Here is a 20,233-nt window from a genome sequence, read left to right as displayed (position 1 = left end):
CCCCCCCTCCCCCCGGGACATTTCCCCTCCCCCCGGGACATTTCTCTCTCTCTTCCCCCCCCCTCCCCCCGGGACATTTCCCCTCCCCCCGGGACATTTCCCCTCCCCCCGGGACATTTCTCTCTCTCTTACCCCCCCCCTTCCCCCCGGGACATTTCCCCTCCCCCCCGGGACATTTCTCTCTCTCTCTTCCCCCCCCCCCCCCCGGGACATTTCTATTTCCCCTCCCCCCGGGACATTTCTCTCTCTCTCCCCCCCGGGATATTTCCCCCCCCCCCCCCCGGGACATTTCTTCCCCCCCCCCCCCCCGGGACATTTCTCTCTCTCTCTCCCCCCCCCCCCCCCCCCCCTTCCCCCCGGGACATTTCCCCTCCCCCCGGGACATTTCTCTCTCTCTTCACCCCCCCCCCGGGACATTTCTTCCCCCCCCCCCCCTCCCCCCTGGGACATTTCCCCCCGCTCCCCCCGGGACATTTCCCCCCCCCCGGGACATTTCCCCCCGTCCCCCCGGGGCACCCCCATTCCCCCCCTCCCCCCGGGGCACCCCCGTCCCCCCGGGACACCCCCATCCCCCCCTCCCCCCGGGACACCCCCATTCCCCCCCTCCCCCCGGGACATTTCTCCCCCCCCCCCCCCCGGGACATTCCCCCCCCCCCCCCCCCCCCCGGGACATTTCTTCCCCCCTCCCCCCCGGGACATCCCCATCCCCCCCCCTCCCCCCCGGGACACCCCCATCCCCCCCTCCCCCCTGGGCATCTCTCCCGGGACTCCCCCCCCCCCCCCTCTCCCAGGGACATAACCCCCTTCCCCCGGGACATACCCCATCCCCCGGGACATTCCCCCCCCACCCCCCTGCCCCGGGACATTCCTCCCTCCCCCTCCCCCCCAGGACATTTCTCCCCCCCCACCCCCACCCTCCGCGGTCCTCTGGAACATTCCCCTCTCCCCTGAGAACTTCCAGAACATTTCCCCCCTCCCATGAGACATTCTGCCCCTTCTCCAGGAACGTTCATGATATCCCCCCCCCCCCCCCCCCCCCCCCGGGGAGCCTCCAGTGTACAACCCCCTCCCGCCACCCCAACGCCGGAGTATCCAGTGTACCCCCTCCCCTCGGACTGTGCGGGGGGTCCCTGTCTGAGCATCACGTCGCCCCGTGTACCGGGCGGGGTTCCTGAGGCGCTGAATCGGGCTGCGACCGGACGCGCGGGAAGTGTTGTCGCCGGAAGCACCTCGCGGCCTGACCACCCTTTGCCCCCCCGCCCCGGGGTTTAACTCCGACGCTCTGACCCCCTCCCCTCTCTTCGATTCCAGGCACGTCGACAGACGTGAGCCGTTATGCCGGGGAGTTCGAGCACGTGTTCGAGGCCACGACCGCGGGGATCACCGTCCAGGCTCCTCAGCTCGACGTCAACACCGTGGCCGCTGGCGGCGGCTCCATGCTGTCCTTCAGGTAGGCCCGGCGAGCAGTGCGGTGCGGGGGTGGGGGGCGGGGGGGCGTGTTCCCCTCCCAGTCCGCAGCTCGTGGCTCCACAGGGATCTCGCCCTGTTTGACCTGTGGTAAAAGGTTCCGCACACGAGATTCGTTGGGTGTAACGCACTTTGGGACGTCCTGAGGTGATGGAAATATGAGCGTGGAGGTGGCCTTGTGACACTGCTGGGTTACTGGTTGGGAGGTCGGAGAATGACCTCTGATTAGCAGGATGTGACACGTGCCATTCCCCAGGGATCTCCACCTTTTGCCACCTGTACCGATGATTAAGATGTCGGAATGCAGAGTTCTATATCAAAGTTTGCAGATGGCACGAAGAACACAAGAAGCAGGAGTCGGCCATACGGCCCCTCGAGCCTGCTCCGCCATCCAATGAGATCAAGGCTGATCTTCTACATCAACTCCACTTTCCCGCACTATCCCATATCCCTTGATTCCCTTAGTTCCCAAAAGTCCATCGATCTCAGCCTTGAATATACTCGAGGACTGAGCCTCCACAGCCCTCTGGGGCGGAGAATTCCAAAGATTCACCGCCCTCTGAGAGAAGAAATTCCTCCTCATCCTTTGTCCTAAATGGCTGACCCCCTTATTCTGAGACTGTGACCCCCTGGTTCTAGACTCCCCAGCCAGGGGAAACATCCTGTCTGCATCTGCCCTGTCAAGTGTATGTTAGGAGGCACGGTGAATTGGGTGGACGGGTACACAAAGGGGGACATTGACGGACTGAGTGAGAGGGTAAAACTGATGGGATTCAATGTGAAGAAGCGCGAGCCTGAGTACGGTGGATCGGAGTGTTTTCTAAACGGTGAGAGACTGTCGGCTGTGGGGCAGCGAAGGGATTTGGGTGTCCGTGTACAGAAAGCACTGACGGCTCGTGTGTGGGCCGTGGACCAGTGGTGAGGACACAGACCCACGGCAGGCCAAGGCGGTGAAAATCTCTTCTTTTACCGGTTGGGGTCCGCGCACCGTCGGGGGGGTCCTCCCCGTCTCTCCGGGAAGTCGGGTAGTTGGGAGCGCCCGCCTAGTGAGGGGAGACTGGTCAGCACAGCTTTGCGTCCCGTCACAGCGATACTCCATACGCTGCGTTAGCGTCCGGCCTGAACCCCACCCCCCGCCCGCTCAAAGCGTCCTTTAACAACGACACCTTGCATTTATATAGTGCCTTTAACGTAGTGAAATGTCCCACGCCGCTTCAGGAATTTGACACATCATCATCACAGGCAGTCCCTCGAGATCGAGGAAGACTTGCTTCCACTCCAAAAGTGAGTTCTCAGGTGGCTGAACAGTTCCAATACAGGAACCACAGTCTCTGTCACAAACGGGACAGACAGTGGTTGAGGGTAAGGGAGGGTGGGACTGGTTTGCCGCACGCTCCTTCCGCTGCCTGCGCTTGATTTCTGCACGCTCTCGGCGACGAGACTCGAGGTGCTCAGCGCCCTCCCGGATGCACTTCCTCCACTTAGGGCGGTCTATGGCCAGGGACTCCCAGGTGTCGGTGGGGATGTTGCACTTTATCAGGGAGACTTTGAGGGTGTCCTTGTAACGTTTCCTCTGCCCGCCTGGGGCTCGCTTGCCGCGAAGGAGTTCCGAGTAGAGCGCTTGCTTTGGGAGTCTTGTGTCGGGCACGCGGACAATGTGGCCCGCCCAGCGGAGCTGGTCGAGTGTGGTCAGTGCTTCGATGCTGGGGATGTTGGGCCTGAGAGAGAGAACACTGACCATAAGGCGATATCGGGACAGGTGACCAAAAGCTTGGTTAAAGAGGTAGGTTTTAAGGAGCGTCTTAAAGGAGGGGAGAGAGTCTGAGAAGTTTAGGGAAGGAATTCCAGAACTTGAGGCCTCGGCAGCTGAAGGCACGGCCACCAGTGGTGGAGCGATTATAATCAGGGATGTGGAAGAGGCTAGAATTTGAAGAATGCAGATATTTCGGGGGGTGGGGAGGGTCGTGGGGCTGGGGGAAGATTAGAGATAGGGAGGGGGGCGAGGCCCATGGAGGGATTTGAAAACAAGGATAAGAATTTTGAAATCGAGGCGTTGCTTAACCGGGAGCCAATGTTGGTCAGCGAGCACATGGGAATATTGGGAAACTGTGTGGGGAATGAGACGGATCCGTAGACCCCAAGAACAGCTGTCTGTCTGTGTCTCTCGCCACTTCTCTGACACGCTTTCCTCTTCCAGGTCAGGGCTGTTTGTTGTCGGTCCAGAATCGGCCGGAGCTCATCCTGGTCCCGCCTGCTACAGGAAAGGTCAGTAACTCTCTCCGCGAGCAAATCCACCCTCGATACTCTGTCGGCGGGGCAGTGTATCGCGCGCACGTTGGAATGAAACCTTTATAAAGCACTGGTTCGCCCCCAGCTGGAGTACTGTGTCGGATTCTGGGCCTCGCACTTTAGGAAGGATGTCAAGGCCTTGGAGAAGGGTGCAGAGGAGATTTACCAGCATGGTTCCAGCGATGAAGGACTTCAGTTACGTAGAGAGACTGGAGAAGCTGGGGTTCTCCTGAGAGCAGAGAAGGTTGAGAGCAACGTTCCCATTTGGCCAAATGGCGTTCCGATGTCAAAAACCGCGCCTGCGCTGTCATTTCAGTGGGCCGCACAGCCCCTTAAAGGGGCCACGCACCCCCCAAACAATTAGCGGGAACATTGGTTAGGTGGAGATTGAATCGAGGTATTCAAAATCAAGTAAGGAGAAGGTGTGTCCTCTGGCAAATAGGTCGGTAACCAGAGGACACAGATTTAAAAGAATTGGGAAGAGAACCAGAGGGGGAGATCAGGAGAGATATTTTCGCAAGATCTGGAATGCATGACCTGAAAGGGTGGTGGAGTCAGATTCCTTGCGAACTTTCAAAAGGCAAATGGACATGTACATAAGAACAAAAGAAATAGGAGCAGGAGTAGGCCATACGGCCCCTCGAGCCTGCTCCGCCATTTAATACGATCATGGCTGATCTGATCATGGACTCAGCTCCACTTCCCTGCCCGCTCTCCAACATCCCTTATCCCCTTATCAGTTTAAAAAAACTGTCTATTTCTGTCTTAAATTTATTCAATGTCCCAGCTTCCACAGCTCTCTGAAGCAACGAATTCCACAGATCCACAACCCTCTGAGAAGAAATTTCTCCTCATCGCAGTTTTAAATGGGCGGCCCCTTATTCTAAGATTATGCCCCCTAGTTCCAGTCTCCCTTGTACTTGAAGAGGAACCTTTTAATTTGCAGGACTACAGGGAAAAAGCAGGGGCAGCGGGATAAATTCGACAGCTCTTTCAAAGAGCCGGCACAGGCACGATGGGCTGAATGGCCTCCATCTGTGCTGTCTGATTCTGTGAGTAGAGTCCCAGGTCAGCTCGGGGTCAGCTGACATTGGCAGTTACGTTTGAACCTCAGAACCAGCCCCACAGCTAACGAAAGGCCAGAATTTCCCGATCGGCATCTGCCGAAGAGTGAGCGGGTGGCAATTACTCATTGTGGGCAAGGACAGGGTTGGGATCAACGGCGATGCCACCCTTGGTGGAACAGACAAAGTGAATCCAAGTCATCGATGTACGTTAGTGGTCATGACTCTGAGCCCTGGGGCACCCGCCTCGGTGTTCCTCCTCCCTCCCGCATCCCGACCTTGTTCTCTAACCCGTGTGTCTGCTGTGGCTCAGTGGGCAGCACTCTCGCCTCTGAGTCAGAAGGTCGTGAGTTCAGTGCACATAATCCAGGCTGACACTCCCAGTGCAGTACTGAGGGAGTGCTGCACTGTCGGAGGGGCAGTACTGAGGGAGTGCCGTACTGAGGGAGCGCCGCACTGTCGGAGGGGCTGTACTGAGGGAGTGCTGCACTGTCGGAGGGGCAGTACTGAGGGAGTGCTGCACTGTCGGAGGGGCAGTACTGAGGGAGTGCTGCACTGTCGGAGGGGCAGTACTGAGGGAGTGCTGCACTGTCGGAGGGGCAGTACTGAGGGAGTGCTGCACTGTCGGAGGGGCAGTACTGAGGGAGTGCTGCACTGTCGGAGGGGCAGTACTGAGGGAGTGCTGCACTGTCGGAGGGGCAGTACTGAGGGAGTGCTGCACTGTCGGAGGGGCAGTACTGAGGGAGTGCTGCACTGTCGGAGGGGCAGTACTGAGGGAGTGCTGCACTGTCGGAGGGGCAGTACTGAGGGAGTGCTGCACTGTCTGAGGGGCAGTACTGAGGGAGTGCCGTACTGAGGGAGCGCCGCACTGTCGGAGGGGCTGTACTGAGGGAGTGCTGCACTGTCGGAGGGGCAGTACTGAGGGAGTGCCGCACTGTCGGAGGGGCAGTACTGAGGGAGTGCCATACTGAGGGAGCGCCGCACTGTCGGAGGGGCAGTACTGAGGGAGTGCTGCACTGTCGGAGGGGCAGTACTGAGGGAGTGCTGCACTGTTGGAGGGGCTGTACTGAGGGAGTGCTGCACTGTCGGAGGGGCAGTACTGAGGGAGTGCCGTACTGAGGGAGCGCCGCACTGTCGGAGGGGCAGTACTGAGGGAGTGCTGCACTGTCGGAGGGGCAGTACTGAGGGAGTGCCATACTGAGGGAGTGCTGCACTGTCGGAGGGGCAGTACTGAGGGAGCGCCGCACTGTCGGAGGGGCAGTACTGAGGGAATGCTGCACTGTTGGAGGTGTTGTCTTTCGGAGATGATTAGGTTAAACTGTGACAGATCTTATGGCACTATTTCGAAGAAGAGCAGGGGAGTTCTCCCCCGTGTCCTGGGGCCATTATTTATTCCTGAACCAACATCACTAAAACAGATTATCTGGTCATGTATTTCATTGCTATTGCTGTGCGCAAATTGGCTGCTGTGTTTCCCACATTGCAACAGTGACTATACTTCAAAAAAGTACATCATTTGCTATTAAGTGCTTGGGAACGTCCTGAGAAGCAAAAAGGAGCGATACAAATGCAGGCTGATTCAATTTTGAAATTTGACCACTTTTTATATTGAGTTTCTGAATCCTGAACTGTTGTAAAAATGGTGCATGGCGATTCACTAGGGCGTATCAGTCACTGAGCCACACAAGGAGTTATCAGTACAGACGCAAAATACTGCGCATACTGGAAATCTGAAATAAAAACCGAGAATGCTGGAAACGCTCTGCAGGTCAGGCAGCGTCTGTGGAGAGATAGAGTTAACGATTTAAGTCCATGACCCTGTGTCAGAGCGATCCTACGAAAGGTCATGGACCTGAAGCGTTAACTCTGTTTCTCTCTCCGCAGATGCTGCCCGATCTGAGTGTTCCCAGCATTATTAAGGAGCTATTGGGACAGGTGACCAAAAGCTTGGTCAATGGGGTAGGTTTTAAGGAGCGTCTTAAAGGAGGAGAGAGAGAGCTAAAGAGGCAGAGAGGTTTAGGCAGGGAATTCCAGAGCTTGGGGCCCAGGCAGCTGAGGAGGTAATGAGTACCCTGCTGTGATTTGATGCAAAGTCGTCAGCATAGCCAGTCCCTCGAAATCGAGGAAGACTTGCTTCCACTCTATATAAAAAAAAAAGAGTTCTCAGGTGGCTGAACAGTCCAATATCAGAACCACAGACTCAGTCACAGGTGGGACAGATAGTGGTTGAGGGTAAGGGAGGGTGGGACAGGTTTGCCGCACGCTCCTTCCGCTGCCTGTGCTTGATTTCTGCATGCTCTCGGCGATGAGACTCGAGGTGCTCAGCGCCCTCCCGGATGCACTTCCTCCACTTAGGGCGGTCTTTGGCCAGGGGCTCCCAGGTGTCGGTGGGGATGTTGCACTTTATCAGGGAGGCTTTGAGGGTGTCCTTGTAACGTTTCCGCTGCCCACCTTGGGCTCATTTGCCGTGAAGGAGCTCCCGAGTCGTCAAAGTATAACCTGACCATGTTGCGGATGTTGTTTTCCCAGGAGGCCCACTCACCGTCACCGACGCCAACCTGTGCCTCGGGCGACTGCTCCCCGATTACTTTCCCAAAATCTTCGGGGCCACGGAGGACCAGCCGCTGTGGAGGGACGGGGCCCTCGTGGAGTTCCGGAAGGTCGCGCAACAGGTCAACACTTTCCTGCGCGGCCAATCGCAGGGAGGCGAGGAGCAGGGCTCCGGCCAATCGCAGATGACCGTGGAGGAAGTTGCCCTGGGGTTTGTCCGGGTGGCCAATGAGTCAATGTGCAGACCAATCAGGGCTCTTACTCAGGTACCTCGAGTCATTTGGATGGAATTTGGGTAGGTGCAGGCGTATGGGGATGGGTACACGGGTAGGGGTGCCGAGTCATGGGTAGAGGTACATCATCATCATAGGCAGTCCTTCGAAACGAGGATGACTTGCTTCCACGCCAAAAAAGGATGAGTTCACAGGTGTTTCAATGAAGGACCTAATATTCCAGGTCCTGAACTACACCCTGAAGGGTGGAAGATACCTGTGCGTAGATTTTTTTAACGTGTGGTGACCGTTGCACACCAGCCATCACACGGGCTTGACAGAGCTAGATCTTGGTCCAGTGGCAAGGGTTAACCAGGACAACTGGAGACCTGCCCTGCTGCACGGACCTAGTGCGCGCACATATCGCAGTGTAGAGGTACAGGGACAGGTAGGGGTACAGACACCTTCCCCGAGATGGGGTGTTGGACACAATTCCCACCCCCTTCCCAAACTGAGCTGGTGGATCAAGATTCACCCGCTCCCACAACAGACTCCTCCTGGCCGGGGAACTAGCTGCTAAATGAGATTCCCCTCCCCGAGATGGGCTGGAACACAGCGACCCCCTATAGATGGGCCGGGACACTGCCAGCCCCTATAGATGGGCCGGGACACCGCCAGCCCCTATAGATGGACTGGTCCAGCGAGCCCCTATAAATGGGCTGGTCCAGCGAGTCCCTATAGATGGGCCGGGACACCGCCAGCCCCCATAGATGGGCTGGTCCAGCGAGCCCCCATAGATGGGCTGGTCCAGCGAGCCCCCATAGATGGGCTGATGAAGATCTCCAATACACCCTGCCCATTGAGGCTGGAGGCAGAGCCAGCCCAAGCAAATTGGGGACCGTGTAGAAAACTCACCCAGTCTGAGGCCCTGATAGAGGGGAATAGAATGGGGAGAGGGGACACCGAGATATGGAGCAGGGTGACACAGGGAGAGACGGAGAGAGGGTAGGGGACAGGGAGAGATCGGGTAGGGAGTGGGGATGGAGAGAGGGTGGGGGGGGGCGATGGGGATGAAGAGGGAGAGCTGGGTAGAGGTGGGGAGGGACAAATGGAGGGGAGAGAGGGACAGTGAGAGGGACGACGGGGGCAGGGAGTGGAGGAGCTGAGGGCTGGGGAGAGGGGGCCTTTCTCCCTGGGGTGTAGGTTCTGCTCTGAGTCAGCTGTAGGCAGTGGGAGCCCTCTCCACTATTTCACCGATTTATTTCATTCGCTGATATAAAAGATACCTCCTCTCCCGTCACAGGCCAAAGGTCACGACACCTCGCGCCACGTGCTGGCGTGTTTCGGAGGCGCTGGAGGGCAGCATGCCTGCGCTATCGCACGGTCTCTGGGCATGGAAACTGTCTTCATTCACAAGTAGGTGCAGGATCCCAACCTCTGCTGAGATTTCATTCCCCATCATTGGGCAGCACAACACTCAGCTGTTGGCCTGTATTAACACCATTGTCTCGTTTGTTCTCTCCTTGCTCTCTTTCTCTCTCACTCTCTCTCTCTCTCGCTCTGTATCCCTTTTTCTCTTTGTCCCTCTCTTCCGCCTCCCCCCCCCCCCTCTCTCCCGTCTTCCCCCCCCCCCCCCCTCGCTCTTGCTCTTTTCCCCCCTCCCCCCCTCGCTCTTGCTCTTTTTCCCCCCCTCCCTCCCCCCAGGTATGGCGGTATCCTGTCAGCCTATGGGATGGCGTTAGCGGATGTGGTACATGAGGCCCAGGAGCCGTGCTGTGCGGTGTATGAAGTGGCCTCGTATTCCTTGCTGGATGAGCGGATCGCGGTGCTGGAGAGGCAGTGTGTGGCCGCGCTCCTTGCTCAGGGATTTCACAGGTACCCGCCGACTGTTAGTTAGACAGTGATAAACGGGATCCATAAACTGTAACCAGCCCAGTCAAAACCCCCAATTAGAATGTCTCCTTATGTGGCTCGGTGTCAAATTCTATTTGATAACGCTACTGTGAAGTGCCTTGGGATGTTGTACCTGTTATGTATGTAATAACTCGATACACTGATTCCAGGGATGGCGGGTCTGACATATGAGGAGAGACTGGATCAACTGGGCCTTTATTCACTGGAGTTTAGAAGGATGAGAGAGGATCTCATAGAAACATATAAAATTCTGACGGGACTGGACAGGTTAGATGCAGGAAGAATGTTCCCGATGTTGGGGAAGTCCAGAACCAGGGGTCACAGTCTAAGGATAAGGGGTAAGCCATTTAGGACTGAGATGAGGAGAAACTTCTTCACTCAGAGAGTTGTTAACCTGTGGAATTCCCTGCCGCAGAGAGTTGTTGATTGGATATATTCAAGAGGGAGTTAGATGTGGCCCTCACGGCTAAAGGGATCTAGGGGTATGGAGAGAAAGCAGGAAAGGGGTACTGAGGTGAATGATCAGCCATGAACTTATTGAATGGTGGTGCAGGCTCGAAGGGCCGAATGGCCTACTCCTGCTTTTATTTTCTATGTTTCTATGTCACGCTGGCACTCTTGGGCTGGAATAAAGATGGATCAGGTTGCACCTGAGTGAGCTTACAGTAACCAGACTCTTGAGTCATTACTAACACATTGCTATTAAGAACTAGTTGGTTTATTAACACAAGTTTAACAATCACACTACACATTACCAGTTCATCCACTAGGCTCACAACCACCTGCCTCATCGTGGATTCCCCCGAACCCAACTGACTGGGGTTTTATTGAGTCTTGTAAACATCACATGATCGGCTAAGCCACTCCCAACTCAACAGCTCTACAACTATTTGAGTAGAAACTTTAAATCAAGTGCCTGGAACAGCTCCACAATTATTTTATTGAATGGCAGGCTCGAAGGGCCGAATGGCCCACTCCTGCATCTATTTTCTATGTTTCTATGTTTCAGCCGTTAGGTCCCTTCCATCCATCCTCATCATCATAGGCAGTCCCTCGAAATCCAGGAAGACTTACTTCCACTCTAAAAGTGAGTTCTCAGATGACTGAACAGTCCAATACGAGAATTACAGACTCTGTCACAGGTGGGACAGACAGTGGTTGAGAGTAAGGGGTGGGTGGGACTGGTTTGCCGCACGCTCCTTCCGCTGCCTGCGCTTGGTTTCTGCATGCTCTCGGCGACGAGACTCGAGGAGCTCAGCGCCCTCCCGGATGCACTTCCTCCACTTGGGCCAGTCTTTGGCCAGGAACTCCCAGGTGTCAGTGGGGATGGTGCACTTTATCAGGGAGGCTTTGAGGGTGTCCTTGTAACATTTCCTCTGCCCACCTGGGGCTCGTTTGCCGTGAAGGAGTTCCGAGTGGAGCGCTTGCTTTGGGAGTCTTGTGTCAGGCATGAGAACTGTGTGGCAGTGGCTCAGTGGGTAGTACACTCGCCTCTGAGTCAGAAGGTCGTGGGTTCAAGTCCCACCCCAGAGACTCGAGCTGACAGAGAAATCCATGCTGACACTCCCAATGGCAGTACTGAAGGAGCGCTGGAAATACAAATAAATTGCTTTCAGTGAAAGTGACCATGAAGCTGTCGCTTTGTGGCACAAACCCATCTGGTTACGTTGGGGAAGGAAAGGGAACCAGCCATCCTGACCACGTCTGTCCTGTATGTGACTCCAGACTTACTGAGCAGTTCTGGGCACCACACTGAGGAAAGGACATCTTGGCTTTGGAGGGAGTGCAGATTCACCAGAGTGATACCTGGACTCCAAGGGTTAAATTACGAGGCGAGATTACACAAACTCCAGTTGTATTCCCTGGAATTGTGATCTGAGCAAAGTTTTAAAGATATTCAAGGGAACTGACGGGGTAGATGGGGAGAAACTATATCCCCTGGTTGGGTACTCTAGGACTAGGGGGCATACTCTTCAAAAAAAAATTCGAGCCAGGCCTTTCAGGAGTGAAATTAGGAAACACTTCTACACACAAAGGGTGGTAGAATTTGGAACTCTCTTCCGCAAACAGCAATTGATGGTGGGCCAATTGTTAATTTTAAATCTATGATTGATAGCTTTTTAAGGTATTGAGGGATATGGGCCAAAGGCAGGTCTGTGGAGTTGGGTCACAGATCGGCCATGGTCTGATTGAATGGCGGAGCAGGCTCGAGGGGCTGAATGGCCTGCCACTGTTATTGTGTTTCAGGTCCCGGATCCACACAGAGGCGTTCCTCCACCTGCGATACGACCACACCGACTGTGCCCTCATGTGCTCCGCCAGCGCTTACCCAGCCCGCCAGGACACCGAGTCCTGCCGTTCCGGAGACTTCCGGGCCGCCTTCACCAGCAGGTTGGCAAATTCCTGAAGGGTCAGGGTTCCGAGTCCAGCTCTGGATAGGGGGGAGGCTGTGTGGGGGGAGGGTGTAGTGAGGGAGAGATGGGAGAGAGAGATGGGAGAGAGAGATGGGAGAGAGAGATGGGAGAGAGAGATGGGAGAGAGAGATGGGAGAGAGAGATGGGAGAGAGAGATGGGAGAGTGTGGGGAGGTGTGATGGTGGGGGAATTTATTCTCATTCCTTTGCCATTCGATGAAAGGTTACAGGATAGAATTCCCATCTGACCGGAGTTTCCTGGGACTGCCCCTGCCAACCCCCCCCCCCGGCCCCGGCACCATATCACCATATTCCTGTTCTGGAAGATTCTGACCGGCGCCTTTCTCGACGCTATGGAGATGGGTGCTGAGCTTATAAAACCGCCACACCCTAAATCCCCATGGTCATCGCATACTGTGACCAATCACCCTAAATCCCCATGGTCATCGCATACTGTGACCAATCACCCTAAATCCCCATGGTCATCGCATACTGTGACCTTTCACCCTGACACCCCGTGGAACATCCCAAACTGTGACCCTTCACCCTAAATCCCCATGGTCATCGTATACCGTGACCATTACCCCACAGTTTGTGTAGCGCAGATTAAGGTGGTGCATATACTGTAAGCCCCTTCCATGAGACTCTTCACCCCAGGCTATGCACTGCATTGTAACCTCTCCCTATTGATCCCCTGTTGGGGGAAGTGCAGGGCATCCCGTGCTGTAACCCTACACTCCATCATTAACTCCACATCCCATAGGGCACCCCAGACTGTAACCCCACAACGTACTTTGATTCCGGGAGGTTGCTGCAGCCCTTTAAGCTGCAGCAGACTTCAATCTCTGAGGCCAGAGCCATCACAGTTGGGCCTTCTGCCACGGGCCGTGGGGTGGGCAGTAATGTGGGCTGGGTTGGTGATGGTAGTTTATGGGGGTGTGGGAGGGGTGGTGCTGATAGTGAGGAGGATAATGTGGGGGTTTGGGGCTGGGGGTTTGGGGCGGGTGAATGTGGGGCTTGCGGGGACGGTGTGGTGGTTTGGGTTTGAGGGTGTGGGGTGGGGTTTGAATATTTGGGTGTTGGGGGTTTCGGGTGTGGGATTTGGGGGAGTATGAATGGGGTTTGGGGGGGGTCTGGGGCTGGGGTTTAGGCTGGGGGATGGGGGTCTGGGGCGGGTATGTGGGGGTCTGGGGCTGGTTTGTGCAGTACCTCGATGCTCCGCTGACCTGGCACTTTGTGCTCTGTTGTCAGGTACATGAACGAGTTTGGCTTCGTTATACCGGAGCGGCCAATCATCGTGGACGACATTCGCGTGCGAGGCAGTGGCAAGTCTGGCGTCCAATCGGAGCAGACGATGAGGCCCAGTGGGAGAGCAGCTCGTGTGGAAACTGTACGTGGGCTGACTGACATCACCAGCGGCAACAGAGCAGGAACTATTGCCCTGTTCACCTGTCCCTGCTCATTAACCCAGTCACTGACATTGGTCCCTGCTCATTAACCCAGTCACTGACATTGGTCCTGCTCATTAACCCAGTCACTGACATTGGTCCCTGCTCATTAACCCAGTCACTGACATTGGTCCTGCTCATTAACCCAGTCACTGACATTGGTCCTGCTCATTAACCCAGTCACTGACATTGGTCCCTGCTCATTAACCCAGTCACTGACTGACATTGGTCCTGCTCATTAACCCAGTCACTGACATTGGTCCCTGCTCATTAACCCAGTCACTGACATTGGTCCCTGCTCATTAACCCAGTCACTGACATTGGTCCCTGCTCATTAACCCAGTCACTGACTGACATTGGTCCTGCTCATTAACCCAGTCACTGACATTGGTCCCTGCTCATTAACCCAGTCACTGACATTGGTCCTGCTCATTAACCCAGTCACTGACATTGGTCCTGCTCATTAACCCAGTCACTGACATTGGTCCCTGCTCATTAACCCAGTCACTGACTGACATTGGTCCCTGCTCATTAACCCAGTCATTAACTTGCAGAGAATCATAGAATGGTTACAGCACAGGAGGCGGCCCTGGCACCAGAGAAGCAGCATACCATCCTGGAATCATGTCTGTGGCCACAGAAACACCTGTCTTTTTTCCAAACTATCGAATCTTCGATCATTCTTTGTCCCGGCTCTGACTAACAATGTTCCCAGTCACTGATTGGTTAACTTGTACAGAACCTTGGTTAGGCCACACTTGGAGCACCATGCACAGTTCTGCTCTCCGTATTATAAAAAGGATATACAGGCACTGAAAAAGGAGCTAAATAGATTCACAAGGATGATACCAGAACTGAGAGGTTATAACTGAAAGGTTGAACAGGCTGGGGCTCTTCTACCTAGGAAAGAGAAGGCTGACCTGATCGAGGTGTTTCAGATTATGAAGGGGTTCGATAGGGTAGACGTAGAGAAGATGTTTCCACTTGTGGAGAGACCAGAACTGGGGGCCATCAATATCAGATTGTCACTAATAAATCCAATGGGGAATTCAGGAGAGTGGTGAGAATGTGGAACTTGCCACCACAGTGGGTGGGTGAGGCGAATAGCATAGATATATTTAAGGGGAAGTTCGATAAACACATGAGGGAGAAAGGAATAGGAGGATATGGTGATTGGATGGGAGGAGGCTGGTGTGGAGCATAAACCCTGGCACGGACCTGTTGGGCCCAAGGACCTGTTTCTGTGCTGTAGACCTGATGTGACACTGACGAAGATTGGTTCTTATCACTAACCTGCTGGCCCTGACGAATTATCTGTTCCATTAACTCACCCATTGGCCTTGACTAAGCGACTTGGGATGTTTTACTAAGTTCGAGGCGCTATATAAATGCAAGTTGTTTGTTGTTGTCTGTACCCATTCATTAACCCAGTAACACTGACTACCATCTTTACCTACTCATTAACTCAATGACTGACGACCACCCGCACATACTCATTAACCCAGTGACACCATTGCCGCCTGTATATATGCATTAACCCAGTGACAACATGTACCATCTTTACCCAGCAGAAAGGGAGTGTCCGACTGCTGGATCAGTGGTTCCAGTTGAACGGGGTTCTCGAGTGGGGCATTTTGGTCCTTCTCGTCTCTCGCCCACGTACCAGTCCAGTGCTGGTTAAACCTACGGCCAAAAAAAGAAATGGTTAGAGGAAAGGAGGGCCATCGCTATGTGCCCTGGGTGGGGAGTTCGTCTGACGCTGGGAATGTCTCTGCCCCAGAGTCCCTCCCATGAGGGCCTGGATTTGAGCAGGCGGTGATGGGTAATATGACGTAACCCAAGTCCAGTACAGGGCCAGGCTGTAACGCTGCTCAAGGTCGCTGGTATCTAAGCTCACTTTTATAAAGGACGGCCACTGGGGGGCGGGGGAGATAGAGAGATCTGCCACCACCTGTGGAACCTCCACCCTTGCAAGGATCAGTGCCGTAAGGAGAGGAGACAAAGGGGGCCGGGAGTCCTTCAATTCCTGCAGATTTCGAGAAACAGGAGGCATCAAGGGGTATGGGGAAAAAGCGGGAATATGGTGTTGAGATAGAGGATCAGCCATGATCATATTGAATGGCGGTGTAGGCTTGAAGGGCCGCATGGTCGTATACTGCTCCTATTTTCTATGTTTCTATGCAGTTTAACTGAAGCCCTGGTCAAAGAGTGGACTGTGCGACAGTGTCTCCCAACGTGCAATAGCTTCTTTCACAACCCTCCCAATCAGGAGGTGCGCCGGTGTGATATTCCGATATTCAGTCGATACCGAGGGTTTGCAACCATGATGCAACGTCTCCTCTTCCAGGTTAAAGCCTTCTCTTTCCGTATTGGTCGGCAGGTGGTAAAGTGTTACTTTGACGATGGTTACCTGGATACCGCTGTATACCTGCTGGAGGAGCTGTCATGTGATGACTCGGTTGTCGGACCCGCAATCATCATTGATAAAAACAGGTAGGGAGCTGCAGTCACATCTCGGGTCTGTGTGTCTGTGTGTGTGTCCGAGCGCGTGTGTCTGTGTGTGTGTCCGAGCGCGTGTGTCTGTGTGTGTGTGTCCGAGCGCGTGTGTCTGTGTGTGTGTGTCCGAGCGCGTGTGTCTGTGTGTGAGCCAAGAGCAATGAGCAGCTACAGATAACTCTGCTTCTCTTAAAGGGACAGCAATCGATGTTTCTTGTTTCTCTGTATCTGGCTCTCTCTGTCTCTTGCTGCTTTATCTCTTTCCCTCACGTTTCATTTTCTCAGATTCTCCCTCTCTTCCTGTCATGGTGCCAATGGTCTCTCTAGCCTGATTCTAACCTAACTCTCCCGCTGAGAACGTGACAGGTTCAGATCAGTCCGCCGCAAAACCGGGCGTATAACTCTCACTCGCCCTGCTCTCACCAGGTGAGTTTCATTAAAATCAGGGCCTCTGTTTGTTTGTCCCAATCTCTCTGTCTCTCTCATGCCCTCTCCTTCTCAACTCTTTATCCCACTTTCTCTATCACTCTGTCTCAGTTCCTCTCTTTCTCAGTAGGTCGCTCATTCGTTCTGTCTCTCTATCTTTTTGCTCCTTTTTTCAGTATCCCCTTCTGTCTCTCAGTCTCGCTCAGAGTCAGAAGGTTATGGGTTCAAGTCCCACTCCAGAGATTTGAGCACATAATTCAGGCTGACATGGTGCAGTACTGAGGGAGCGCTGCACTGTCGGAGGGGCAGTACTGAGGGAGCGCTGCACTGTCGGAGGGGCTGTACTGAGGGAGCGCTGCACTGTCGGAGGGGCAGTACTGAGGGAGCGCTGCACTGTCGGAGGGGCAGTACTGAGGGAGCGCTGCACTGTCGGAGGGGCAGTACTGAGGGAGTGCTGCACTGTCGGAGGGGCAGTACTGAGGGAGCGCTGCACTGTCGAAGGGGCAGTACTGAGGGAGCGCTGCACTGTCGGAGGGGCAGTTTTTCGGATAAGATGTTAAACTGAGGCCCTGTCTGCTCTCAGGTGAACGTAAAAGATCCTAGAGCACTATTTCAAAGATCAGGGGAGTTATCCTCGGTGTCCTGGCCAGTATTTATCCCTCAGCCAACATCACTAAAACAGATTATCTCGTCATTTATCTCATTGCTGTTTGTGGGAGCTTGCTGTGCACATTGGCTGCCATGTTTCTTAGAACAGTGACCACACTTCAAAAATACTGCATTGGCTGTAAAGGACGTCCTGAGATGGTGAAAGGGGCGATAGAAACACAAGCCAGCCTTTCTCTGTCAGTTTGTCTCACAATCTCACCACCTCCCCTCTCTCTCACTCTCGCTCCCTCTGACTCTCTCTGTCTCACGGTCTCTCTGTCTCATTGCGGTTGAGTGTGGGAAGTAACATTACAGATAGTTTGCTGTAAGAGAGCCCATCACTCCCTGTGCTCGCTGACCCACAGTCGCTCCCGGTCCGGCAACACCTCACTTTTAACTCCCACCCTCGTGTTCAAATCCCTCCATGGCCTCCCTCCCCCCCCCCCCCCCCCAGCATCTCTGTGACCTCCTCCAGCCCCACAACCCCTCCCCCCATATCTCTGTGACCGCCGCCAACCCCACAACCCCCCCCTCCCCCTCCCTATCTCTGTGGCCCCCTCCAGCCCCACAACCCCCCTTCCCACTCCCCCCTCCCTATCTCTGTGGCCCCCTCCAGCCCCACAACCCCCCTTCCCACTCCCCCCTCCCCCTATCTCTGTGACCTCCTCCAGCCCCACAACCCCCCCTCCCCCTCCCTATCTCTGTGACCTCCTCCAGCCCCATAACCTCCCCCCTCCCTATCTCTGTGACCTCCTCCAGCCCCACAACCCTCCCCCACTCCCCCCTCCCTATCTCTGTGACCTCCTCCAGCCCCACAACCCCCCACCCCCCAAGATCTCTACGTTACTCCAATTCTGGCCTCTTGTGCATCCTTCACTTTCTTTGCTCTACCGTTGGCGGCCGACTGAGCCCCATCTGGAATTCTCTCCCTGAACCACTCCATCCCTCTCTCCTCCTTTAAGTCACTCCTACTTCTTGGACCAAGGTTTTGGTCCGAATATTTCCTTTCTGTGGCTCGGTATCAGCTTTTGTCCGATAACCCTCCTGTGAAACGCCTTGGTACATATTGCTATGTTAAAGGCGCTATATAAATACAAGTTGTTGATAGCTGTTCCCCTCCATTTTGTTCCCAGCACCATCCTGATTGAACCAGACTGTGCCGCGAGCATCACCCAGCACGGTGACATCAACATCACCGTCGGCAGTGGGAAGGCACATTCCATTGGGCCGCAACTGGATACAATCCAGCTCTCCATCTTCTCCCACCGCTTCATGAGCATCGCAGGTATGGACACCGGGGGGGGGGGGGGGGGAATAGAGGCTGCAGTGTATATAGGAAATAGTCATATATCCCCATTGCCCTTATCTGGGGTAATATAGGGTATTGTCATATATACCATCAAAGTACATGGTATTGGGGATAATATACTGACGTGGATAGAGAACTGGTTGTCAGACAGGAAGCAGAGAGTCGGGATGGCAGACAGTGACTAGTGGGGTGCCACAGGGATCAGTGCTGGGACCCCAGCTATTTACAATATACATTAATGATTTAGACGAATGAATTGAGTGTAGTATCTCCAAGTTTGCAGATGACACTAAGTTGGGTCGTGGTGTGAGCTGTAAGGAGGATGCTAAGAGGCTGCAGGGTGACTTGGACAGGTTCGGTGAGTGGGCAAATGCATGGCAGATGCAGTATAATGTGGATAAATGTGAGGTTATCCACTTTGGTGACAAAAACACGAAGGCAGAATATTATCTGAATGGCGGCAGATTAGGAAAAGGGGAGGTGCAACAAGACCTGGGTGTCATGGTACATCAGTCACTGAAGGTTGGCATGCAGGTACAGCAGGCGGTGAAGAAGGCAAATGGCCTTCATAGCTAGGGGATATGAGTATAGGAGCAGGGAGGTCTTACTGCAGTTGTACAGGGCCTTATTGAGACCTCACCTGGAATATTGTGTTCAGTTTTGGTCTCATAATCTGAGGAAGGACATTCTTGCTATTGAGGGAGTGCAGCGAAGGTTCACCAGACTGATTCCCGGGATGGCAGGACTGACATATGAGGAGAGACTGGATCGACTGGACCTGTATTCACTGGAATTTAGAAGAATGAGAGGGGATCTCATAGAAACATATAAAATTCTGACGGGACTGGACAGGTTAGATGCAGGAAGAATGTTCCTGATGTTGGGGAAGTCCAGAACCAGGGGACACAGTCTAAGGATAAGGGGTAAGCCATTTAGGACTGAGATGAGGAGAAACTTCTTCACTCAGACAGTTGTTAACCTGTGGAATTCCCTGCCGCAGAGAGTTGTTGATGCCAGTTCATTGGATATATTCAAGAGTGAGTTAGATGTGGCCCTTACGGCTAAAGGGATCAAGGGGTATGGAGAGAAAGCAGAAAAGGGGTACTGAGGTGAATGATCAGCCATGATCTTATTGAATGGCCTACTCCTGCACCTATTTTCTGTTTCTAGGTTTCTATCCCCATTGCCCTTGTGTGAGGGTCTTATAGGATGCAGGATGGGGCGGGGAGGGGCAGAGCTCACTGAGAAAGGAAACAAAGGATTCTCCCACCGTGGCAAGTAGAGGTCACATGTTAGGTTGCTGAATGAACACACCGTCTCTGCATTGTAAATACACTAGCCCTGAATTTCATGAGTTCCATCCAATTCCCAGGGTAATTCTGGCAGAACCCAAGCAATATAACCCAGGCAGATACTCCCAAGTGCAGTACTGAGGGAGCGCTGCACTGTCGGAGGGGCAGTACTGAGGGAACTCCGCACTGTCGGAGGGGCAGTTCTGAGGGAGCTCCGCATTGTCGGAGGGGGCAGTAGTGAGGGAGTGCTGCACTGTTGCGTTAAATCCCCTCCATCCCATGGGTCAGACGGTTAAGCCCCCCCCCCCCCCTCGCCGTGCTCTTTCTCCACAGAGCAGATGGGTCGTATCCTGCAGCGAACCGCCATCTCCACCAACATCAAGGAGCGGCTGGACTTCTCGTGCGCGCTGTTCGGGCCCGCGGGCGGGCTGGTCTCCAACGCACCACACATCCCTGTGCACCTCGGCGCCATGCAGGAAACCGTGCAGTTCCAGGTAAGGTCAGAGTTCACCGAGGACTCAATCTGTATCCCAGCTGGGGCTGAGGGCGTGGAGCGACCGCGTCATGAATGGCTGGAGGAGTGGAGGTCGCGGGGCTGGGTGGGAGAGGAGGCAGCAAACCCGTCACGCTCTCGTCCCCGGGGAAAGGGCGGGGGAGTGGGACTAGCTGAAGTGCTCTTGCAGAGAGCCGCGACGGGCTGAATGG

General features: G+C 54.6%; 1 protein-coding gene across 8 annotated transcripts in view; it reads left to right on the top strand.

Moving 5' to 3' along the window:
- The window catches only part of oplah (5-oxoprolinase, ATP-hydrolysing), a 64,482-nt gene that overhangs the window by 18,537 nt on the left and 25,712 nt on the right, over nucleotides 1-20,233 (top strand). For all 8 annotated transcript variants that reach the window (XR_011593411.1, XM_070881901.1, XM_070881900.1 and 5 more), the window contains 10 exons: nucleotides 1,312-1,450; nucleotides 3,665-3,732; nucleotides 7,350-7,636; nucleotides 8,886-8,998; nucleotides 9,287-9,457; nucleotides 11,744-11,887; nucleotides 13,161-13,299; nucleotides 15,738-15,850; nucleotides 18,061-18,212; nucleotides 19,862-20,022. Coding sequence is in view for 7 of the 8 variants with exons in the window: in XM_070881901.1 (XP_070738002.1) it covers nucleotides 1,312-1,450; nucleotides 3,665-3,732; nucleotides 7,350-7,636; nucleotides 8,886-8,998; nucleotides 9,287-9,457; nucleotides 11,744-11,887; nucleotides 13,161-13,299; nucleotides 15,738-15,850; nucleotides 18,061-18,212; nucleotides 19,862-20,022 (1,487 nt within the window). In the remaining variant the exon portion in view is untranslated. The remainder of the gene's footprint in view (nucleotides 1-1,311; nucleotides 1,451-3,664; nucleotides 3,733-7,349; nucleotides 7,637-8,885; nucleotides 8,999-9,286; nucleotides 9,458-11,743; nucleotides 11,888-13,160; nucleotides 13,300-15,737; nucleotides 15,851-18,060; nucleotides 18,213-19,861; nucleotides 20,023-20,233) is intronic.

Source organism: Pristiophorus japonicus, chromosome 5 (genome assembly GCF_044704955.1).
Source record: "Pristiophorus japonicus isolate sPriJap1 chromosome 5, sPriJap1.hap1, whole genome shotgun sequence".
Taxonomy (NCBI): domain Eukaryota; kingdom Metazoa; phylum Chordata; class Chondrichthyes; family Pristiophoridae; genus Pristiophorus; species Pristiophorus japonicus.
This window is presented reverse-complemented; position numbering and strand designations above follow the sequence as displayed.